The sequence below is a fragment of the Pezoporus flaviventris genome, unplaced genomic scaffold, assembly GCF_033815535.1.
Source record: "Pezoporus flaviventris isolate CSIRO_AGI_PZ_B2104156 unplaced genomic scaffold, CSIRO_AGI_Pfla_v1 ptg000800l, whole genome shotgun sequence".
NCBI classification, from domain to species: domain Eukaryota; kingdom Metazoa; phylum Chordata; class Aves; order Psittaciformes; family Psittacidae; genus Pezoporus; species Pezoporus flaviventris.
This window is the reverse complement of record NW_026893345.1, coordinates 2,238-29,120: the sequence shown is the minus strand read 5'-3', so window position 1 is coordinate 29,120 and position 26,883 is coordinate 2,238. Positions and strand designations below refer to the sequence as shown.

The 26,883-nt window shown below is 53.5% G+C and overlaps 1 protein-coding gene across 1 annotated transcript; it reads right to left on the bottom strand.

Moving 5' to 3' along the window:
• LOC133264382 (Schwann cell myelin protein-like) lies at positions 1–26,012 on the bottom strand. The gene is given in 14 exon segments (XM_061444328.1): positions 1–140; positions 143–194; positions 1,156–1,228; positions 2,476–2,572; positions 4,521–4,641; positions 4,643–4,813; position 6,742; positions 7,199–7,457; positions 11,199–11,459; positions 13,639–13,933; positions 15,644–15,757; positions 15,760–16,028; positions 20,751–20,809; positions 26,007–26,012. Coding segments are annotated over 13 exon segments (1,857 nt in total). The 5' UTR covers positions 20,803–20,809; positions 26,007–26,012; the 3' UTR covers positions 1–48.
• Between the last annotated feature and the right edge of the window lie 871 nt (positions 26,013–26,883).

Genomic DNA, 26,883 nt, shown 5'->3' with positions numbered 1-26,883 from the left:
TCTATGGGGATGAATGGGAGGAGGGGGCGTGGCCAGAGGGGGGCGGGGTCACTTGACCCGGATCTCCGCATACTCGGGGGGCTCCTCGGGGGGGTCCCGGCTGGGCTTGGGGGGAGGGGCAGGGTCCGGGGGGGCTCCCGGCCCTCCCCCACCCCCAGCGCCCAGCGGCCGACGGCGCCGCGCAGCCAGCGGGGCTGGGGGAGGGGAACATGCGTGTTACATGCGTGTTACATACGTGTTACATACGTGTTACATGCGTGTTACATACATGTTACATGCGTGTGACATACACGGAACATATGTGTGATGTGGACATATGTGTTACATAGGTGGAACATACGTGTTACATACATGGAACATGCGTGTTATGTGGAACGTACGTGTTGCATGCGTGGACCGCACGTGTTACATCTGTGGAACATGCGTGTGATATACATGAAACATGCATGTAACATACTGGAACGCCCATGTTACATACGTGGAACGCGCATGTTACATACGTGTGACATACATGTCACATAAGTGTCACATATGTATTACATGCGTGGAACATACGTGGAATGTGCATGGAACATGCGTGTTACATACGTGGAACATACGTGTTACATAGAACATATGCGTTACGTGCGTGTTACCTGGAACATACATGTTAAATGCGTGTTACATGGAACATACGTGTTACGTACATGGAACACAGGTGTTACATACGTGGAACATACGTGTTACGTGCATGGACATACATGCATGCAACATGCATGGAACATACATGGACATAGCACACACAGGTACGCACGTGGACATATGGGTCAACCCATGTCCCCACATCCCACACCCCACATCCCACACCCCACATCCCGCACCCCACATCCCACATCCCACCCCCCACACCCCCCACATTCCACCCCCCACACCCCCCACATTCCACCCCCCACACCCCCCACCATCCCACCCCCACCACCCCCCCACATCCCACATCCCACCCCCCACATCCCGCACCCCACACCCCACATCCCACATCCCACCCCCACATCCCACCCCCCACATCCCACCCCCCACATCCCACCCCCCACCCCCCACACCCCCACACCCCCCACATCCCACCCCCCCACCCCCCACACCCCCCCCACCCCCCACCCCCCATTGACACCTCCCCACCTGCAGGGGGCGCTGTTCAGGCTCAGGCTCCGCCCCCTGCACCGGGGTCACCTCTGGGCTTCCCGCCGCCTTCCTGCATGAATGGAGGGGGGGGGGGCGGGTCAAGGGTCACGTGACCTCTGACCCCCACCTTGGCCCCTCCCACTCCTCAACCCACCCCCTATCCCGTAGGGCGGAGCTAAGGATGGGGATGCCCTCTTTCCCCCCATATATCACAATACCCCATATATCGCGATAACACCCTATCACAATACCCCATATATCGCGATACCCCCCCATATATCACAATACCCCATATATCGCGATAGCCCCCCATATATCACAATACCCCATATATCGCGATACCCCCCCATATATCAGAATACCCCCCCATATATCACAATACCTCTCCCATATATCGCGATACCCCTCCCTTATGTCGCGATACCACCCATATATCACGATATATCGCTTTACCCTCCCAAATATCACTCTGCCCTCCCATATATCACAATACTCCACCATATGTCGGTATGCCCCCTATATATTGCTGTGCCCACCCATATATCATGATACCACCCCATATATCATGATATCCCCCTATATCGCGACTACCCCATATATCACCATATCCCCATATATCGTGGTACCCCATATATCACGATACCGCCCCCTATATCGCGACAACCCCATATATCACCATATCCCCATACATCATGTTAACCCATATATCACGATACCACCCCCTATATCGCGACAACCCCATATATCACCATATCCCCATACATCATGTTAACCCATATATCACGATACCGCCCCCTATATCGCGACAACCCCATATATCACCCTATCCCCATATATCATGTTAACCCATATATCATGATACCCCCCTATATCGCGACAACCCCATGTATCACCATATCCCCATGTATCATGGCACCCCATATATCCCGATACCCCTCCATATATCGCAATCCCCCCCATATATCTCGATACCCCCCATATATCGCGATACCGCCCCATATATCACGATAACCCCCGCATATATCGCGATACCCCATATATCACGATATCCCCCATATATCGCGATACCGCCCCATATATCACGATAACCCCCGCATATATCGCGATACCCCCATATATCACGATATCCCCCCATATATCGCGATACCCCCCATATATCACGATATCCCCCATATATCGCGATAGCCCTCCATCTTCTATATCATGATACCCCCCCCATATATCGCGATACCCCCCCCCATATATCGCGATACCGCCCCATATATCGCAATCCCCCCCCCCCCCATATATCACGATATCGCCCATGGCGTGTCTCACTTGCGGCGGCTCTGGCTGAGGTAGCACACGACGGCGATGACGATGGCGAAGGCCACAACGGCCCCGACCGGCCCCACCTTAGCCCAAACCAGACCCCCTGTGGGGCAATAAAAGGGGGGGGGGGGTGGGGGGTGTCAAGGGGGTATTAACGACCCCCAAGGGGGTAATTACCGGCATCAACAGGGCATCAATGGGGCGTCAATGGGGCGTCAATGGGGTGTCAATGGGGCATCAATGGGGTGTCAATGGGGCATCAATGGAGCATCAATGGGGCATCAATGGAGCATCAATGGGTCATCAATGGAGCATCAATGGGTCATCAATGGGGCACCAATGGGCCATCAATGGAGCATCAATGGAGCATCAATGGGTCATCAATGGAGCATCAATGGGTCATCAATGGGGCATCAATGGAGCATCAATGGGTCATCAATGGAGCATCAATGGGCCATCAATGGGGCCATCAATGGAGCATCAATGGAGCATCAATGGGGCATCAATGGGTCATCAATGGGGCATCAATGGAGAATCAATGGGGCATCAATGGAGCATCAATGGAGCATCAATGGGGCACCAATAGAGCATCAATGGGGCACCAATAGAGCATCAATGGAGCATCAATGGGGCACCAATGGGCCACCAATGGAGCATCAATGGGGCACCAATAGAGTATCAATGGGCCACCAATAGAGCATCAATGGGGCACCAATAGAGCATCAATGGGCCACCAATAGAGCATCAATGGGCCACCAATAGAGCATCAATGGGCCATCAATGGGGCACCAATGGGCCACCAATGGAGCATCAATGGGGCACCAATAGAGCATCAATGGGCCACCAATAGAGCATCAATGGGGCACCAATAGAGCATCAATGGGCCACCAATAGAGCATCAATGGGCCATCAATGGGCCACCAATGGAGCATCAATGGGGCACCAATAGAACATCAATGGAGCATCAATGTGGCACCAATGGGCCATCAATGGAGCATCAATGGGGCACCAATAGAACATCAATGGAGCATCAATGGGGCCATCAATGGAGCACCAATGGGCCATCAATGGGGCCATCAATGGAGCATCAATGGAGCATCAATGGAGCATCAATGGGGCACCAATAGAGCATCAATGGAGCATCAATGTTGCACCAATGGGCCACCAATGGAGCATCAATGGAGCACCAATAGAACATCAATGGAGCATCAATGTGGCACCAATGGGCCATCAATGGAGCATCAATGGAGCATCAATGGGCCATCAATGGGGCACCAATGGGCCATCAATGGAGCATCAATGGGGCACCAATAGAGCATCAATGGAGCATCAATGGGGCACCAATGGCCATCAATGGAGCATCAATGGGGCACCAATAGAGCATCAATGGAGCATCAATGGGGCACCAATAGAGCATCAATGGGCCATCAATGGGGCACCAATAGAGCATCAATGGAGCATCAATGGGGCACCAATGGGCCATCAATGGAGCATCAATGGGGCACCAATAGAGCATCAATGGAGCATCAATGGGACATCAATGGAGCATCAATGGGGCATCAATGGGCCATCAATAGAACATCAATGGAGCATCAATGGGGCACCAATAGAGCATCAATGGGCCACCAATTGGCCATCAATGGGGCATCAATGGGGCACCAATAGAGCATCAATGTGGCACCAATGGGGCACCAATAGAGCATCAAATGGGGCACCAATAGAACATCAATGGGCCACCAATTGGCCATCAATGGGCCACCAATAGAGCATCAATGGGGCACCAATAGAGCATCAATGGAGCATCAATGGGGCACCAATAGAGCATCAATGTGGCACCAATGGGGCACCAATAGAGCATCAATGGACCATCAATGGGGCACCAATAGAGCATCAATGGGTCATCAATGGTCCATCAATGGGCCACCAATTGGCCATCAATGGGCCACCAATAGAGCATCAATGGGGCACCAATGGGCCACCAATAGAGCATCAATGGGGCACCAATAGAGCATCAACGGACCCCCCCCGGCGCCCCCCATTGCAACCCTTACCTGGATGTTGGAATCTGAGCTGCAGCCGGGCGCTGCCGTGCTCGTTGTGGGCCCGGCAGAGGATGACGAGATGGGGCTCGAGCGCCCCACGGAGGCTCGGATGGCCGTGACGGTGGCCGTGGGGCCGGGGGCAGGGCGGCCCGGAAGTCCCGGTGTCCCTCGCTCACGGTGACGTTACGGGACGGGAGCTCGAAGGCCAAGGACGCCGTGGGGACGGCGCGGGCCGAGCACAGGCACCGAGCTCCTTCCCCGCCAGGGGTGCAGTGGGAGTCGGGGAGGAGTTCGGGGGGGGTCTGGGGGTGGGGTTGGGGGGGGGGGGTGGAAAAAGGGGGGGGTATTATGGGGGGCGGACCCATAGAGAGACCAAGACCACCTTAAGGGCACCCATAGGGACCCCAAGACCACCTTAAGGGCACCCATAGGGACCCAAATACCACCTTAAGGGCACCCATAGGGACCCCAATACCACCTTAAGGGCACTCATAGGGACCCCAATAACACCTTAAGGGCAGTCATAGGACCCCAATGCCACCTTAAGGGCACCAATACCACCTTAAGGGCACCCATTGGGACCCCAATACCACCTTAAGGGCACCCATAGGGACCCCAATACCACCTTAAGGGCACCCATAGGGACCCCAATACCACCTTAAGGGCACCCATAGGGACCCCAATACCACCTTAAGGGCACTCATAGGGACCCCAATAACACCTTAAGGGCAGTCATAGGGACCCAATGCCACCTTAAGGGCACCAATACCACCTTAAGGGCACCCATAGGGACCCCAATACCACCTTAAGGGCACCCATAGGGACCCCAATACCACCTTAAGGGCACCCATAGGGACCCCAATACCACCTTAAGGGCACCCATAGGGACCCCAATACCACCTTAAGGGCACCCATAGGGACCCCAACGCCACCTTAAGGACGGCAATACCACCTTAAGGGCAGCAATACCACCTTAAGGGCATCGATACCACCTTAAGGGCACTCATAGGGACCCCAATACCACCTTAAGAGCACCCATAGGGACCCCAATACCACCTTAAGGGCACCCATAGGGATCCCAATACCCCCTTAAGGGCACCCATAGGGACCCCAAGACCACCTTAAGGGCATCGATACCACCTTAAGGGCACTCATAGGGACCCAAATACCACCTTAAGGGCACCCATAGGGACCCCAATACCACCTTAAGGGCACCCGTAGGGACCCCAATACCACCTTAAGGGCACTCATAGGGACCCCAATACCACCTTAAGGGCACCCATAGGGACCCCAATACCACCTTAAGGGCACTCATAGGGACCCCAATACCACCTTAAGGGCACCCATAGGGACCCCAATACCACCTTAAGGGCACTCATAGGGACCCCAATACCACCTTAAGGGCACTCATAGGGACCCCAATACCACCTTAAGAGCACCCATAGGGACCCCAATACCACCTTAAGGGCACTCATAGGGACCCCAATAACACCTTAAGGGCAGTCATAGGGACCCCAATGCCACCTTAAGGGCACCAATACCACCTTAAGGGCACCCATAGGGACCCCAATACCACCTTAAGGGCACCCATAGGGACCCCAATACCACCTTAAGGGCACCCATAGGGACCCCAATACCACCTTAAGGGCACCCATAGGGACCCCAATGCCACCTTAAGGACGGCAATACCACCTTAAGGGCAGCAATACCACCTTAAGGGCATCGATACCACCTTTAGGGCACCCATAGGGACCCCAATACCACCTTAAGGGCACCCATAGGGACCCCAATACCACCTTAAGGGCACCCATAGGGACCCCAATACCACCTTAAGGGCACCCATAGGGACCCCAATACCACCTTAAGGGCACTCATAGGGACCCCAATACCACCTTAAGGGCACCCATAGGGACCCCAATACCACCTTAAGGGCACTCATAGGGACCCCAATACCACCTTAAGGGCACCCATAGGGACCCCAATACCACCTTAAGGGCACCCATAGGGACCCCAATGCCACCTTAAGGGCAGCAATACCACCTTAAAGACGGTAATACCACCTTAAGGGCACCAAGACCACCGTAAGGGCACTCATAGGGACCCCAATTCCACCTTAAGGGCACCAATACCACCTTAAGGACACTCATAGGGACCCCAATACCACCTTAAGGGCATCGATACCACCCCATAGATACCCCCTATACCCCCCATAGTTACCCCCAATAGATACCCTCTATAGCCCCCCATACCTCCCATAGATACCCCTATAGCCCCCCATACCCCCCATACCCCCCCCACAGTTACCCCCATAACCCCGCCCCATAACCCCGCCCCATAACCCCGCCCCATAACCCCACCCCATAACCCCTCCCCATAACCACACCCCATAACCCCGCCCCATAACCCCGCCCCATAACCCCACCCCATAACCCCACCCCATAACCCCGCCCCATAACCCCACCCCATAACCCCGCCCCATAACCCCACCCCATAACCCCACCCCATAACCCCACCCCATAACCCCACCCCATAACCCCGCCCCATAACCCCGCCCCATAACCCCGCCCCATAACCCCACCCCATAACCCCACCCCATAACCCCACCCCATAACCCCGCCCCATAACCCCGCCCCATAACCCCACCCCATAACCCCGCCCCATAACCCCGCCCCAATGACGACTCACACTCCACTGTGACGTTAAAGCTGAGGCTGCTGTGGCCGTGCCCGTTCTCCGCCCTACACTCGTACTGCCCCCCATCTATGGGGCGGGCGTGGGGCAGCTCCCAGCTCACTGCGGGCTCGTAGCGAGCGCTCGCTACCAGGGCTCCGGCTCGAAGCAGGCTCACGATGGGGGCCGGGTGGCTCCGAGCCCCACAGCGCAGCCACAGCGGCTCCCCCGCCACGACCCATAGGGTGCCGTTGAGCCAGGGGGGGCGAGGGGGGACTGGAGGGGGAGAGGGACAGTGGTAAAGGGACCCATAGACACCCATAGATCACTGTAGACGCCATAGAGACCCATAGAGACCCATAGACCCCATAGACCCCAATAGAGCCCAATAGACCCCCATAGACCCCATAGACCCCATAGACCACAATAGACCCCCAATAGACCCCCATACACCCCATAGACCACAATAGACCTCAATAGACCCCCATAGACCCCTATAGACCCCAATAGACCCCATAGACCCCTATAGACCCCAATAGAACCCATAGACCTCCATAGACCCCATAGGCCCCAATAGACCCCAATAGAACCCAATAGACCCCCATAGACCCCATAGACCCCAATAGACCCCATAGACCCCAATAGACCCCCATAGACCCCAATAGACCCCAATAATCCCCCATAGACCCCATAGACCCATATAGACCCCATAGACCCCCATAGACCCCAATAGACCCCCATAGACCCCAATAGACCCCATAGACCCCCATAGACCCCTATAGACCACAATAGACCCCATAGAACCCAATAGACCCCATAGACCCCAATAGACCCCATAGACACCAATAGACCCCATAGACCCCTATAGACCCCAATAGACCCCAATAATCCCCCATAGACCCCATAGACCCATATAGACCCCATAGACCCCCATAGACCGCTATAGACCACAGTAGACCCCATAGACCCCCATAGACCCCCATAGACCCCAATAGATCGCATAGTACCCAATAGACTTCATAGACCCCATAGACACCCATAGACCCCAATAGACACCAATAGACCCCATAGCACCCAATAGACCTCATAGACCCCATAGACCCCCACAGACCCCAATAGACCCCCATAGACCCCAATAGACCCCATAGACCCCCATAGACCCCAATAGACCCCATAGAGCCCAATAGAACCCCATGTGGGGACCGGGTGGCTCCGAGCCCCACAGCGCAGCCACAGCGGCTCCCCCGCCACGACCCATAGGGTGCCGTTGAGCCAGGGGGGGCGAGGGGGGACTGGGGGGGGAGAGGGACAGTGGTAAAGGGACCCATAGAGACCCATAGATCGCTGTAGACGCCATAGAGACCCATAGAGACCCATAGAACCCATAGACACCAATAGACCCCATAGACCCCTATAGACCCCCATAGACCCCATAGACCCCAATAGACCCCCAGAGACCCCAATAGACCCCAATAGTCCCCCATAGACCCATATAGACCACATAGACCCCCATAGACCCATATAGACCCCATAGACCCCCATAGACCCCTATAGACCACAATAGAACCCATAGACCCCCATAGACCCCAATAGACCGCATAGTACCCAATAGACTTCATAGACCCCATAGACACCCATAGACCCCAATAGACCCCATAGCCCCCAATAGACCCCATAGAGCCCAATAGAGCCCAATAGAACCCCATGTGGGGACCGGGTGGCTCCGAGCCCCACAGCGCAGCCACAGCAGCTCCCCCGCCACGACCCATAGGGTGCCGTTGAGCCAGGGGGGCGAGGGGGGACTGGAGGGGGAGAGGGACAGTGGTAAAGGGACCCATAGAGACCCATAGATCGCTGTAGACGCCATAGAGACCCATAGAGACCCATAGAACCCATAGACCCCAATAGAGCCCAATAGACCCCCATAGACCCCATAGACCCCATAGACCACAATAGACCCCCAATAGACCCCCATACACCCCATAGACCACAATAGACCTCAATAGACCCCCATAGACCCCTATAGACCCCAATAGACCCCATAGACCCCAATAGAACCCCATAGACCCCCTAGGACCCCCATAGACCCCCATAGACCCCATAGACCCCAATAGACCCCTATAGACCCCAATAGACCCCATAGAACCCCATAGACCCCAATAGACCCCAATAGAACCCCATAGACCCCCTAGGACCCCCATAGACCCCCATAGACCCCATAGAACCCAATAGACCCCAATAGACCCCATAGACCCCTCCATTGACCACCCCATAGCGCCCCCCATGGTGACTCACAGGCCACGTGCAGCTCGAGGCTGCGGTTGTGGCTGCCGTGCCGGTTCTCGGCCACGCACACGTAGACCCCATAGACTCCAATAGACCCCAATAGACCCCAATAGACCCCATAGACCCCAATAGACCCCATAGCCCCCTATAGACCCCATAGACCCCATACCATAGACCCCAATAGACCCCAATGGACCCCATAGACCCTCATAGACCCCAATAGACCCCATAGACCCCAATAGACTCCATAGACCCCAATACACCCCAATAGACCCCAATAGAGCCCAATAGAGCCCAATAGAGCCCAATAGACCCCAATAGACTCCAATAGACTCCAGTAGACCCCAATAGACCCCAATAGACCCCAACGGACCCCAATAGAACCCAATAGACCCCAATAGACCCCAATAGAACCCAATAGACCCCATAGACTCCCATAGACCCCAATAGACCCCATAGTCCCCTATAGACCCCAATAGACCCCAACAGACCCCATAGACCCCAATAGACCCCATAGACCCCTCCATTGACCACCCCATAGCGCCCCCCATGGTGACTCACAGGCCACGTGCAGCTCGAGGCTGCGGTTGTGGCTGCCGTGCCGGTTCTCGGCCACGCACACATAGACCCCATAGACCCCAATAGACCCCAATAGACCCCAATAGACCCCATAGACACCCATAGACCCCAATAGACCCCATAGACCCCAATAGACCCCATAGATCCCAATAGACCCCAATAGACCCCAACGGACCCCAATAGACCCCATAGACCCCTCCATTGACCACCCCATAGCGCCCCCCATGGTGACTCACAGGCCACGTGCAGCTCGAGGCTGCGGTTGTGGCTGCCGTGCTGGTTCTCGGCCATGCACATGTAGACCCCATAGACCCCAATAGACCCCATAGCCCCCGATAGACCCCATAGACCCCATACCATAGACCCCAATAGACCCCAATGGACCCCATAGACCCTCATAGACCCCAATAGACCCCATAGACCGCAATAGACCCCATAGACCCCAATACACCCCAATAGACCCCAATAGAGCCCAATAGAGCCCAATAGAGCCCAATAGACCCCAATAGACTCCAATAGACTCCAGTAGACCCCAATAGACCCCAATAGACCCCAACGGACCCCAATAGAACCCAATAGACCCCAATAGACCCCATAGACACCCATAGACCCCAATAGACCCCATAGACCCCAATAGACCCCATAGACCCCTCCATTGACCACCCCATAGCGCCCCCATGGCCACTCACAGGCCACGTGCAGCTCGAGGCTGCGGTTGTGGCTGCCGTGCCGGTTCTCGGCCACGCACATGTAGACCCCATAGACCCCATAGACCCCAATAGACCCCATAGCCCCCGATAGACCCCATAGACCCCATACCATAGACCCCAATAGACCCCAATGGACCCCATAGACCCTCATAGACCCCAATAGACCCCATAGACCGCAATAGACCCCATAGACCCCAATACACCCCAATAGACCCCAATAGAGCCCAATAGAGCCCAATAGAGCCCAATAGACCCCAATAGACTCCAATAGACTCCAGTAGACCCCAATAGACCCCAATAGACCCCAATAGACCCCAATAGAACCCAATAGACCCCAATAGACCCCATAGACACCCATAGACCCCAATAGACCCCATAGACCCCAATAGACCCCATAGACCCCTCCATTGACCACCCCATAGCGCCCCCCATGGTGACTCACAGGCCACGTGCAGCTCGAGGCTGCGGTTGTGGCTGCCGTGCCGGTTCTCGGCCACGCACACGTAGGTGCCGGCGTCGTCGGGGGCCAGGTGGGGCAGGGGCAGCTCGAGGCGCTCGGCCCCCGGCTCCTCCCGCAGCAACGCTGCCCCACGGAACCACGAGAGCAACGGCGCCGGCCGCCCCTCGGCAACGCACGCCAGCGCCGCCGCCGAGCCCTCCAAGGCCTCCGGAGGGCCCTCCACCGACAGCACCTGTGGGGGGACTTGGGGGGGGGGGGATATGGACATGCAATGGGGTGAGATGAAAGTGAGGGGAAATCGACCCAAAACGCAAGGGAATTGACACGAAACGCAAGGGAATTGACATGAAACGCAAGGGAATTGACCCAAAACTCAAGGAAATCGACACAAAATGCAAGGGAATTGACCCAAAATGCAAGGAAATCGACACAAAATGCGAGGAAATTGACCCAAACCTCAAGGATATCGACCTGAAATGCAAGGGAATTGACACAAAATGCAAGGGAATTGACCCAAAACTCAAGGAAATCGACACAAAATGCAAGGAAATTGACCCAAAACTCAAGGATATCGACCCAAAATGCAAGGGAATTGACCCAAAACTCAAGGAAATCGACCTGAAATGCAAGGGAATTGACACAAAACGCAAGGAAATTGACCCAAAACTCAAGGAAATCGACACAAAATGAAATGAAATTGACCTGAAACGCAAGGGAATTGACACAAATCGCAAGGAAATTGACACAAAACTCAAGGAAATTGACAAAATCTCAGTGAAATTGACCCAAAACTCAAGGAAATCGACCCAAAACGCAAGGGAATTGACACAAAACGCAAGGAAATCGAGACAAAACTCAAGGAAATTGACCCAAAACGCAAGGGAATTGACCCAAAACCGCAAGGAAATCAACCCAAAATGCAAGGGAATTGACCCGAAACGCAAGGGAATTGACCCAAAACTCAAGGAAATCGACACAAAATGCAAGGAAATTGACCCAAAACTCAAGGATATCGACACAAAATGCAAGGGAATTGACCCAAAATGCAAGGAAATCGACACAAAATGCGAGGAAATTGACCCAAAACTCAAGGATATCGACCTGAAATGCAAGGGAGTTGACACAAAATGCAAGGGAATTGACCCAAAACTCAAGGAAATCGACACAAAATGCAAGGGAATTGACCCAAAACTCAAGGATATCGACCTGAAATGCAAGGGAATTGACACAAAATGCAAGGGAATTGACCCAAAACTCAAGGAAATCGACACAAAATGCAAGGAAATTGACCCAAAACTGAAGGAAATTGACCCAAAACTCACGGAAATTGACCCAAAATGCAATGAAATTGACCTGAAATGCAAGGAAATTGACACAAAACACAAGGAAATTGACCCAAAATGCAAGGAAATCGACACAAAACGCAAGGAAATCGACCCGAAACGCAATGAAATCGACCCAAAACTCACAGAAATTGACCCAAAACGCAATGAAATTGACCCAAAATGCAAGGAAATTGACCCAAAACTCACAGAAATAGACAAAATCTCAGGGAAATTGACACAAAACTCAAGGAAGTTGACCTAAAACTCAAGGAAGTTGACCCAAAACTCAACGAAGTTGACCTAAAACTCAACGAAATTGACCCAAACCTCAACAACATTGACCCAAAACTCAATGAAGATGACTTAAAACTCAACGAAGATGGCCTAAAACTCAATGATATTGACCCAAAACTCAACGAAGTTGACCTAAAACTCAACGAAATTTACGCAAAACTCAACGAAGTTGACTTAAACTCAACGGTTGACCCAAAACTCAACGAAATTGACCCAAAACTCAACGAAGTTGATCTAAAACTCAACGAAGTTGACCCAAAACTCAACGAAATTTATGCAAAACTCAACGAAATTTATGCAAAACTCAACGGTTGACCCAAAATTCAACGAAATTGACCCAAACCTCAATGAAGTTGACCCAAAACTCAACGAAATTGACCCAAACCTCAACGAAGATGACCTAAAACTCAACGAAGATGACCCAAAACTCAACAAAATTTACCCAAAACTCAACAAAATTGACCCAAAACTCAACGAAATTGACCCAATACCCAACGAAGTTGACCCAAACCTCAACGAAGATGACCCAAAACTCAACGAAGTTGACCCAAATCTCAACGAAGATGACCTAAAACTCAACAAAGTTGACCCAAATCTCAACGAAGATGACCCAAAACTCAACAAAATTGACTTAAAACTCAACGAAGATGACCTAAAACTCAACAAAATTGACTTAAAACTCAACGAAGATGACCTAAAACTCAATGATATTGACCCAAAACTCAACAAAATTGACCCAAAACCCAACGAAATTGACCCAAACCTCAACGAAATCACCCCCCATCGCCCACCCCATATCTCACAGTGCACATCGAGCGCCACGGAGGCCTGGAAGGCCAAGGAGCTGTTGTCGAAGTCCACGCGGCAGCGGAGGCGGCGCCCGTCGTCGTGGCGTCGCGGCCGGAAGCGGAGCAGGGCCAGGAGGGAGGCGTCGCCGTGGGCGTTGAGGCGGGATTCCCGTTGGGAAAGGTCGGGAAGCTCGTGGGTCCCGTCCCAGGAGATGTGGGGCAGGAGATGGGGGCAGTTGTCCGGCACGCGGCACCGAAACTCCGCCATGCGCCCGGCTACCAGAGCCGGGGGGAGCTCGAGGGTGGGTTCCTCTGTGGGGTGGGGAGTGGGGGGATGTGGGGCGGAAGGGGGGGGAATGGGGGGTGATGGGGGGAATGGGGGGGATGGGGTGGGGATGGGGTACACATAATGGTACCCAAAGCACCCAGCACCCCATAGTGGCACCCATCACCCCCATAACACCCCCCATCACCCCCATAACGCTCCCCATCACCCCCATAACGCCCCATCACCCCCATAACACCCCCTATCACCCCCATACCACCCTCCATCACCCCCATAATGACCCCCAGCACCCCATAGTGGTACCCATCACCCCATAAAGCCCCTCATCACCCCCATAACACCCCCCATCACCCCCATAACACCCCCTATCACCCCCATAATGCCCCCCAGCACCCCCATAATGACCCCCATCACCCCCATAATGACCCCCATCAGCCCCATAATGACCCCCATCACCCCCACAACCCCCCCATCACCCCCATACAACTCCCCATCACCCCCATAACACCCCTCATCACCCCCATAACACCCCCTATCACCCCCATAATGACACCCAGCACCCCTATAATGGTACCCATCACCCCCACAACACCCCCCATCACCCCCATAATGCCCCCATCACCCCCATAACACCCCCTATCACCCCCATAATGCCCCCCATCAGCCCCATACCACCCCCATCACCCCCATAATGCCCCCCATCAGCCCCATAATGACCCCCAGCACCCCATAGTGGTACCCATCACCCCCCATAACACCCCCCATCACCCCCATACCACCCCCCATCACCCCCATACCACCCCCATCACCCCCATAACACCCCCATAACACTCTATAGTGGTACCCATTACCCCCATAACACCCCCCATCACCCCCATAACGCCCCCTATCACCCCCATAACACCCCCTATCACCCCCATAATGCCCCCCAGCACCCCCATAATGACCCCCATCACCCCCATAATGACCCCCATCAGCCCCATAATGACCCCCATCACCCCCACAACCCCCCCATCACCCCCATACAACTCCCCATCACCCCCATAACACCCCTCATCACCCCCATAACACCCCCTATCACCCCCATAATGACACCCAGCACCCCTATAATGGTACCCATCACCCCCACAACACCCCCATCACCCCCATAATGCCCCCATCACCCCCATAACACCCCCTATCACCCCCATACCACCCTCCATCACCCCCATAATGACCCCCAGCACCCCATAGTGGTACCCATCACCCCATAAAGCCCCTCATCACCCCCATAACGCCCTCCATCACCCCCATACCACCCCCCATCACCCCCATAATGACACCCAGCACCCCTATAATGGTACCCATCACCCCATAATGACACCCATCACCCCTATAATGGTACCCATCACCCCTATAATGGTACCCATCACCCCCATAATGCCCCCCATCACCCCTATAATGGTACCCATCACCCCTATAATGGTACCCATCACCCCAATAATGGTACCCATCACCCCCACAACACCCCCTATCACCCCAATAATGGTACCCATCACCCCAATAATGGTACCCATCACCCCCACAACACCCCCTATCACCCCACTAATGGTACCCATCACCCCACTAATGGTACCCATCACCCCCATAATGACCCCCATCACCCCAATAATGGTACCCATCACCCCCATAATGCCCCCCATCACCCCTATAATGCCCCCCATCACCCCACTAATGGTACCCATCACCCCACACACCCCACACCATACCCAACACATGAAGGGCAGCGTGCTCGGCGAAGCTGTACTGGTTGTAGCCCCCCAAGTCCCCCCGGAAGTAATAACGACCGGCCAGCTCGGCTCCTATGGGGGGCCCAGCAGCAAGGAGCAGTCGCGACGATTGGGGTCCCCCAAAAGCATCGCCCTCCCTTCGAAGCTCTCGTGGACGGGGCCCCCCCGAGAACGGGCCACGACGGGGGGGTAATGTTTGGGGTACGGGCTCCCGAAGTACCAGAGGCCGTGGATGGAAGCGGGGCGAAGCTCTTCGGGGTACCCGAAACGACACGGGATGGAGACGCAGGTGCCCGAGAGGGAGGAGAGGGACGGGGGCATCCAGGCGGCCCAGGGAGAGGCGGGGGTGCCTAGGGAAGGGAGGTATTAGGGCTAATAATGGCGTTATTAGGGGTATTAATGGGGTTATTAGGGGTATTAATGGGGTTATTAGGGGTAATAATGGCGTTATTAGGGGTAATAATGGGATTTGGGGGTTTATTAGGGGTAATAATAGGATTATTAGGGGTAATAATGGCGTTATTAGCGTTATTAATGGGGTTATTAGGGCTAATAATGGAGTTATTAGGAATAATTATGGGGTTGTTAGGGGTAATAATGGGTTTGGGTGTTTATATGGGCTAATAATACGATTATTAGGGGTAATAATGGCGTTATTAGCGCTATTAATGAGGTTATTAGGGCTAATAATGGGGTTACTAGGGCTAATAAGGCGGTTATTAGGGGTAATAATGGGATTTGGGGGTTTATTAGGGCTAAGAATGGAATTATTAGGGCTAATAATAGAGCTATTAGGGGTATTAATGGGGTTATTAGGGCTAATAAGGGGGTTTCGGGGGCTAATAAGGGGGTGTTTGGGGCTCCCCATGGATGGGGCCGGGATGGAGACGCAGGGGCCCGAGAGGGAGGAGAGGGACGGGGGCATCCAGGCGGCCCAGGGAGAGGCGGGGGTGCCTAGGGAAGGGGGGGAAATAGGGTTAATAAGGGAATTATTAGGGCTAATAATGGGTTTGGGGCGTTTATTAGGGGTAATAATAGGATTATTAGGGTTAATAATGGCGTTATTGGGGGTAATAATGGGTTTTGGGGGTTTATTAGGGCTAATAATAGGATTATTAGGGGTAATAATGGCGTTATTAGCGTTATTAATGGGGTTATTAGGGGTAATAATGGGGTTATAAGGAGTAATAATGGAGTTATTAGAAGTAATAATGGGGTTATTAGGGCTTATAATAGGATTTGAAGGTTTAGTAGGGCAAAGAATGGAATTATTAGGGCTAATAATAGAGTTATTAGGGTATTAATGGGGTTATTAGGGCGAATAATGGGGTTATTAGGGTTAATAACGGAGTTACTAGGGATAATAAAGCAGTTATTAGGGCTAATAATGGGATTTGAAGGTTTATTAGGGCAAAGAATGGAATTATTAGGGCTAATAATAGCGTTATTAGGGTATTAATGGGGTTATTAGGGGTAATAATGGGGTTATTAGGGTTAATAACGGAGTTATTAGGGCTAATAAAGCGGTTATTAGGGCTAATAATGGGATTTGAAGGTTTATTAGGGCAAAGAATGGAATTATTAGGGCTAATAATAGAGTTCTTAGGGTATTAATGGGGTTATTAGGGCGAATAATGGGGTTATAAGGAGTAATAATGGAGTTATTAGGGGTAATAATGGGGTTATTAGGGGTAAGAATGGGATTTGAAGGTTTATTAGGGCAAAGAATGGAATTATTAGGGCTAATAATAGAGTTCTTAGGGTATTAATGGAGTTATTAGGGCGAATAATGGGCTTATAAGGAGTAATAATGGAGTTATTAGGGGTAATAATGGGGTTATTAGAGGTAATAATGGGATTTGAAGGTTTATTAGGGCAAAGAATGGAATTATTAGGGCTAATAATAGAGTTATTAGGGTATTAATGGGGTTATTAGGGCGAATAATGGGGTTATTAGGGTTAATAATGGAGTTATTAGGGATAATAAAGCGGTTATTAGGGCTAATAATGGGATTTGAAGGTTTATTAGGGCTAAGAATGGAATTATTAGGGCTAATAATAGAGTTATTAGGGGTATTAATGGGGTTATTAGGGCTAATAATGGGGTTATTAGGGTTAATAACGGAGTTATTAGGGCTAATAAAGCGGTTATTAGGGCTAATAATCGGATTTGAAGGTTTATTAGGGCTAATAATAGAGTTATTAGGGTATTAATGGGGTTATTAGGGCGAATAATGGGGTTATTAGGGTTAATAACGGAGTTATTAGGGCTAATAAAGCGGTTATTAGGGCTAATAATGGGATTTGAAGGTTTTATTAGGGCAAAGAATGGAATTATTAGGGCTAATAATAGAGTTATTAGGGTATTAATGGGGTTATTAGGGCTAATAACGGGTTTCGGGGCTAATAAGGGGGTGTTTGGGGCTCCCCATGGATGGGGCCGGGATGGAGACGCAGGGGCCCGAGAGGGAGGAGAGGGACGGGGGCATCCAGGCGGCCCAGGGAGAGGCGGGGGTGCCTAGGGAAGGGGGGGAAATAGGGTTAATAAGGGAATTATTAGGGCTAATAATGGGTTTGGGGCGTTTATTAGGGGTAATAATAGGATTATTAGGGTTAATAATGGCGTTATTAGGGGTAATAATGGGTTTTGGGGGGTTTATTAGGGCTAATAATAGGATTATTAGGGGTAATAATGGCGTTATTAGCGTTATTAATGGGGTTATTAGGGCTAATAATGGAGTTATTAGGAATAATTATGGGGTTGTTAGGGGTAATAATGGGTTTGGGGTGTTTATATGGGCTAATAATACGATTATTAGGGGTAATAATGGCGTTATTAGCGCTATTAATGCGGTTATTAGGGCTAATAATGGGGTTACTAGGGTTAATAAGGCGGTTATTAGGGGTAATAATGGATTTGGGGGTTTATTAGGGCTAAGAATGGAATTATTAGGACTAATAATAGAGCTATTAGGGGTATTAATGGGGTTATTAGGGCTAATAAGGGGGTTTCGGGGCTAATAAGGGGGTGTTTGGGGCTCCCCATGGATGGGGCCGGGATGGAGACGCAGGGGCCCGAGAGGGAGGAGAGGGACGGGGGCATCCAGGCGGCCCAGGGAGAGGCGGGGGTGCCTAGGGAAGGGGGGAAATAGGGTTAATAAGGGAATTATTAGGGCTAATAATGGGTTTGGGGCGTTTATTAGGGGTAATAATAGGATTATTAGGGTTAATAATGGCGTTATTAGGGGTAATAATGGGTTTGGGGCGCTTATTAGGGCTAATAATAGGATTATTAGGGATATTAATGGGGTTATTAGGGCTATTAATGGGGTTATTAGGGCTAATAATGGAGTTATTAGGAATAATTATGGGGTTGTTAGGGGTAATAATGGGTTTGGGGCGTTTATTAGGGCTAATAATAGGATTATTAGGGGTATTAATGGGGTTATTAGGGCTATTAATGGGGTTATTAGGGGTAATAATGGGCTTATAAGGAGTAATAATGGAGTTATTAGGGGTAATAATGGGGTTATTAGAGGTAATAATGGGATTTGAAGGTTTATTAGGGCAAAGAATGGAATTATTAGGGCTAATAATAGAGTTATTAGGGTATTAATGGGGTTATTAGGGCGAATAATGGGGTTATTAGGGTTAATAACGGAGTTATTAGGGCTAATAAAGCGGTTATTAGGGCTAATAATAGGATTTGAAGGTTTATTAGGGCTAAGAATAGAATTGTTAGGGCTAGTAATAGAGTTATTAGGGGTATTAATGGGGTTATTAGGGCCAATAATGGGGTTATTAGAGGTAATTATGCGGTTATTAGGGGTAAAAATGGGGTTGTTAGGGGTAATAATGGGTTTTGGGAGTTTATTGGGGTAATAACGGAGGTATTAGGGCTAATAATAGCATTATTAGGGCTGTTAATGGGGTTATTAGGGCTAATAATGGGGTTATTAGGGGTAATAATAGAGTTATTACAGGTAATAATGGGGTTATTGGGGGAATAATGGGGTTATTAGCAGGAATAATGGGGTCGGGGCGTTTATTAAGGGCAATAATAGGACTATTAGGTTTAATAATGGCGTTATTACGGCTATTAATGGGGTTATTAGGGCTAATAACGGGGTATTAGGGCTAATAATGGGGTTATTCCTGCTAATAAGGGGGTTTTGTGGCTAATAACGGGGTTTCAGGGCTAATAATGGGGTGTTTGGGGTAATAATGGGGTTGGGGGCTAATAACGGGGTTTTTATGTCTATTAACGGGTTTTGGGGTTAATAACGGGGTTTTGGTGTCTATTAATGGAGTTTTGGGGTTAATAACGAGTTTTTTGGTGCTATTAACGGGGTTTGGGGGCTATTAACGGGGTTTTGGGGCTATTAACGGAGTTTTGGGGTTAATAACGTTTTTTTTTGGTGCTATTAACGGGGTTTGGGGGCTATTAACGGGGTTTTGGGGTTAATAACGGCGTTTTGGTGTCTATTAACGGGGTTTTGGGGTCTATTAACGGGGTTTTGGGTCTATTAACAGGGTTTTGGGTCTATTAACGGGGTTTTGGGTCTATTAACGGGGTTTTGGGGTCAATAACCAGGTTTTGGGTTAATAACGGGGTTTTGGGGTCTATTAACGGGGTTTTGGGTCTATTAACGGGGTTTTGGGGTCTATTAACGGGGTTTTGGGGTCTATTAACGGGGTTTGGGGGGTTAATAACGAGGTTTTGGGTTAATAACGGGGTTTTGGGGTCTATTAACAGGGTTTTGGGTCTATTAACGGGGTTTTGGGTCTATTAACGGGGTTTTGGGTCTATTAACGGGGTTTTGGGGGTTAATAACGAGGTTTTGGGTTAATAATGGGGTTTTGGGGTCTATTAACAGGGTTTTGGGTCTATTAACGGGGTTTTGGGTCTATTAACGGGGTTTTGGGGTCTATTATCGGGGTTTTGGGTCTATTAACGGGGTTTTGGGGGTTAATAACGAGGTTTTGGGTTAATAACGGGGTTTTGGGGTCTATTAACGGGGTTTTGGGTTAATAACGGGGTTTGGGGTCTATTAACGGGGTTTTGGGGTCACCTGGGGGCAGCAGCAGCAGCGCCGCGGGGAGGGCAGCGAGGAACGGCCACATGGGGGCGCTGTGGGGCGGAGGGGGATCTATGGGGCACATCCCATAATACCCCTGCCCCACATCCACCCCATAACACCCCCTGCCCCACATCCACCCCATAACCCCCCCCGCCCCACATCCACCCCATAACTCCCCCAGCCCCACATCCACCCCCCTGCCCCACATCCACCCCCCTGCCCCACATCCACCCCATAACTCCCCCCCGCCCCACATCCACCCCCCCAGCCCCACATCCACCCCATAACTCCCCCAGCCCCACATCCACCCCCCTGCCCCACATCCCATCCCATAACACCCCCAGCCCCACATCCACCCCATAACTCCCCCCGCCCCACATCCACCCCATAACCCCCCCCGCCCCACATCCACCCCATAACCCCCCCCGCCCCACATCCACCCCATAACACCCCCTGCCCCACATCCACCCTATAACTCCCCCTGCCCCACATCCACCCCATAACTCCCCCAGCCCCACATCCACCCCATAACACCCCCTGCCCCACATCCACCCCATAACCCCCCCCGCCCCACATCCACCCCATAACACCCCCTGCCCCACATCCACCCTATAACTCCCCCTGCCCCACATCCACCCATAACTCCCCCAGCCCCACATCCACCCCATAACACCCCCTGCCCCACATCCACCCCATAACCCCCCCCGCCCCACATCCACCCCATAACCCCCCCCTGCCCCACATCCACCCCATAACACCCCACATCCACCCCATAACACCCCACATCCACCCCATAACACCCCCCAGCCCCACATCCACCCCCCCTGCCCCACATCCACCCCATAACACCCCCAGCCCCACATCCGCCCCATAACAGCCCCCTGCCCCACTTCCACCCCCCAGCCCCACATCCACCCCCCCTGCCCAACATCCACCCCATAACACCCCACATCCATCCCGTAACTCCCCCCAGCCCCACATCCACCCCATAACTCCCCCTGCCCCACATCCACCCCATAACACCCCCTGCCCCACATCCACCCTATAACTCCCCCTGCCCCACATCCACCCCATAACACCCCCCAGCCCCACATCCACCCCCCAGCCCCACATCCACCCCATAACACCCCACATCCATCCCGTAACTCCCCCCTGCCCCACATCCACCCCATAACACCCCCTGCCCCACATCCACCCCATAACTCCCCCAGCCCCACATCCACCCCATAACTCCCCCTGCCCCACATCCACCCCATAACCCCCCCTGCCCCACATCCACCCCACATCCACCCCCCTGCCCCACATCCACCCCATAACACCCCCCTGCCCCACATCCACCCCATAACCCCCCCTGCCCCACATCCACCCCACATCCACCCCCCTGCCCCACATCCACCCCATAACACCCCCCTGCCCCACATCCACCCCCCAGCCCCACATCCACCCCATAACACCCCCCTGCCCCACATCCACCCCATAACACCCCCCTGCCCCACATCCACCCCACATCCACCCCCCTGCCCCACATCCATCCCATAATACCCCCCCATTGATCCCATTGGTCCAACCCCATCCCTGGCTCCGCCCCCCCCGCCCCCTATGGGTCCTCCCACGCCCTAGGGGGCGCATTCCTCTCGCGCCGTTGCCCCTCCCACGGCCCCATAGAGGACAATGGGACCCTGTGTGTGCGCCTGCGCGCCCCCCCCCCCCCCCCATAAGTGGGGGGACCCATGGGGGGCTATGGGGCTGCATTGGGGTCTATGGGGCTCCATTGGGTTCTATTGGGGTCTATGGGGCTCCATTGGGGTCTATGGGGCTCTATAGGGGTCTATGGGGCTGCATTGGGGTCTATGGGGCTCCATTGGGTTCTATTGGGGTCTATGGGGCTCCATTGGGGTCTATGGGGCTCTATAGGGGTCTATGGGGCTCCATTGGGGCCTATGGGGCTCCATTGGGTTCTATTGGGGTCTATGGGGCTCCATTGGGGTCTATGGGGCTCTATAGGGGTCTATGGGGCTGCATTGGGGTCTATGGGGCTCCATTGGGTTCTATTGGGGTCTATGGGGCTCCATTGGGTTCTATTGGGGTCTATGGGGCTCCATTGGGTTCTATTGGGGTCTATGGGGCTCCATTGGGGTCTATGGGGCTCTATAGGGGTCTATGGGGCTCCATTGGGGCCTATGGGGCTCCATTGGGTTCTATTGGGGTCTATGGGGCTCCATTGGGGTCTATGGGGCTCTATAGGGGTCTATGGGGCTGCATTGGGGTCTATGGGGCTCCATTGGGTTCTATTGGGGTCTATGGGGCTCCATTGGGGTCTATGGGGCTCCATTGGGGCCTATGGGGCTCTATAGGGCTCCATTGGGTTCTATTGGGGTCTATGGGGCTCCATTGGGGTCTATGGGGCTCTATAGGGGTCTATGGGGCTCCATTGGGGCCTATGGGGCTGCATTGGGGTCTATGGGGCTCCATTGGGGCCTATGGGGCTCCATTGGGTTCTATTGGGGTCTATGGGGCTCCATTGGGGTCTATGGGGCTCTATGGGGCTCCATTGGGGCCTATGGGGCTCCATTGGGGCCTATGGGGCTGCATTGGGGTCTATGGGGCTCCACTGGGGTCTATGGGGCTCCATTGGGGTCTATGGGGGTCTATGGGGCTCTATAGGGGTCTATGGGGCTCCATTGGGGCCTATGGGGCTGCATTGGGGTCTATGGGGCTCTATTGGGGTCTATGGGGGGGCTATGGGGTCTATGGGATCCATTGGGGTCTATGGGGCTCTATTGGGGTCTATGGGGCTCCATTGGGGTCTATGGGGGTCTATGGGGCTCCATTGCGGTCTATGGGACTGCATTAGGATCTATGGGGTGTATGGGGTTCCATTGGGGTGTATGGGGTTCCATTGGGGTCTATGGGGCTCTATTGGGGTCTATGAGGCTCCATTGGGGTCTATGGGGCTCTATGTGGCCCCATTGGGGTCTATGGGGCTCCAGTGGGGTCTACGGGGTTCTGTAGGGGTCTATGGGGCTCTATAGGGGTCTATGGGGCTCCACTGGGGTCTATGGGGCTCTTTAGGGATCTATGGGGCTCTATAGGGGGTTTATGGGCTCCATTGGGGTCTATGGGGCTCTATGGGTTTCTATGGGTCTCTATGTGTCCCTATGGGTCTCTATGGGTCCCAATGGGTCTCTATGGCTCTCTATGGGTCTCTATGGGTCCCAATGGCTCTCTATGGGTCTCTATGGGTCCCAATGGCTCTCTATGGGTCTCTATGGGTCCCAATGGGTCTCTATGGGTCCCTATGGGTCTCTATGGCTCTCTATGGGTCCCTATGGGTCTCTATGGGGTCTCTATGGGTCTCTATGGGTCCCAATGGGTCCCAATGGGTCTCTATGGGTCTCTATGGGTCTCTATGGGTCCCAATGGGTCTCTATGGGTCCCAATGGGTCTCTATGGGTCCCAATGGGTCCCAATGGGTCTCTATGTGTCTCTATGGGTCTCTATGGGTCTCTATGGGTCTCTATGGGTCTCTATGGGTCCCAATGGGTCTCTATGGGTCCCAATGGGTCCCAATGGGTCCCAATGGGTCTCTATGTGTCTCTATGGGTCTCTATGGGTCCCTATGGGTCTCTATGGGTCTCTATGGGTCTCTATGGGTCCCAATGGGTCCCAATGGGTTTCTATGTGTCTCTATGGGTCTCTATGGGTCTCTATGGGTCCCAATGGGTCTCTATGGGTCCCAATGGGTCCCAATGGGTTTCTATGTGTCCCTATGGGTCCCTATGGGTCCCTATGTGTCTCTATGGGTCTCTATGGGTCTCTATGGGTCTCTCCGCCCCCCTCCCCCCTCTGTGCCCCCCACATCCCATGGGGGAAGGGGGGGGAGGGGCGGTCCCAGCGGCGCCTGGCGCCGCCAGCGCGGCCACAAGGGGCCGTTTGTCCAACGTGATGACGTCACCGGGGGACGTAAGGGGGGGGGGAACATCTGGGGCTATGGGGGGCGGGGGGGGGGGGTCCCATGGAGTCAAGGGGGGACCCATAGGGGTCTATGGGGGGGACACATAGGGAGCTATGGGGCAGCCATAGGGAGCTATGGGGCAGCCATAGGGGTCTATGGGGCAGCCATAGATAGGGAGCTATGGGGCAGCCATAGGGAGCTATAGGGCAGCCATAGGGAGCTATGGGGCAGCCATAGATAGGGGTCTATGGGGCAGCCATAGGGAGCTATAGGGCAGCCATAGGGGTCTATAGGGCAGCCATAGGGAGCTATGGGGCAGCCATAGATAGGGAGCTATGGGGCAGCCATAGGGAGCTATGGGGCAGCCATAGATAGGGAGCTATGGGGCAGCCATAGGGAGCTATAGGGCAGCCATAGGGGTCTATGGGGCAGCCATAGATTGGGAGCTATGGGGCAGCCATAGATAGGGAGCTATGGGGCAGCCATAGGGAGCTATAGGGCAGCCATAGGGAGCTATAGGGCAGCCATAGGGGTCTATGAGGCAGCTATAGGGTGCTACAGGGCAGCCATAGGGGTCAATGGGGCACCCATAGGAACCTATAGGGCACCCATAGGGCTCAGTGGGGCACCCATAGGGCTCTATAGGGCACCCATAGGGATCAATGGGGCACCCATAGGGATCAATGGGGCACCCATAGGGCTCTATAGGGCACCCATAGGAATCAATGGGGCACCCATAGGGATCAGTGGGGCATCCATAGGGATCAATGGGGCACCCATAGGGCTCAATGGGGCATCCATAGGGATCAGTGGGGCACCCATAGGGCTCTATAGGGCACCCTTAGGGATCAATGGGGCACCCATAGGGCTCTATAGGGCACCCATAGGGATGAATGGGGCACCCATAGGGATCAATGGGGCACCCATAGGGCTCTATAGGGCACCCTTAGGGATCAATGGGGCACCCATAGGGCTCTATAGGGCACCCATAGGGATCAATGGGGCACCCATAGGGCTCTATAGGGCACCCATAGGAATCAATGGGGCACCCATAGGGATCAATGGGGCACCCATAGGAATCAATGGGGCACCCATAGGGCTCTATAGGGCACCCATAGGAATCAATGGGGCACCCATAGGGCTCTATAGGGCACCCATAGGGCTCAATGGGGCACCCATAGGGCTCTATAGGGCACCCATAGGGATCAATGGGGCACCCATAGGGCTCTATAGGGCACCCATAGGAATCAATGGGGCACCCATAGGAATCAATGGGGCACCCATAGACCTACCTCTGTGGGTCCGAGGCTCCGGGTGCTGAGTGTGGGGCGGGCACAAAGGGGGTTATAAAGGGGGGAGGGGAGGGACCAAGGGGCGGGGTCAAGTTGGGGGGCGGAGCCTTTGGGTCCCATCCGGACCTCGGGGCCCCCCTTGGGGCCCCCCCACCTGCATGGGAATGGGGCAGTGTGGAGCCTATGGAGCCCCATAGAGCCCTATGGGTGCCCCATTGAGCCCTATGGAGCCCCATAGAGACCTATGGGTGCCCCACTGAGCCCTATGGGTGCCCCATTGATTCCTATGGAGCCCCATAGAGCCCTATGGGTGCCCCATTGAGCCCTATGGGTGCCCCACTGAGCCCTATGGGTGCCCCATTGATCCCTATGGATCCCCATAGAGCCCTATGGGTGCCCCATTGAGCCCTATGGGTGCCCCACTGAGCCCTATGGGTGCCCCATTGAGCCCTATGGGTGCCCCACTGAGCCCTATGGAGCCCCATTGATCCCTACAGAGCCCCATAGAGCCCTATGGAGCCCTATAGAGCCCTATGGGTGCCCCATTGATCCCTATGGGTGCCCCACTGTTCCCTATGGGTGCCCCTTTGATTCCTATGGGTGCCCCATTGAGCCCTATGGAGCCCCATAGAGCCCTATGGGTGCCCCATTGAGCCCTATGGGTGCCCCATTGATCCCTATGGATCCACATAGAGCCCTATGGGTGCCCCATTGAGCCCTATGGGTGCCCCACTGAGCCCTATGGGTGCCCCATTGAGCCCTATGTCGCCCCATTGAGCCCTATGGGTGCCCCACTGAACCCTATGGGTGCCCCACTGAGCCCTATGGGTGCCCCATTGATCCCTATGGAGCCCCATAGAGCCCTATGGGTGCCCCA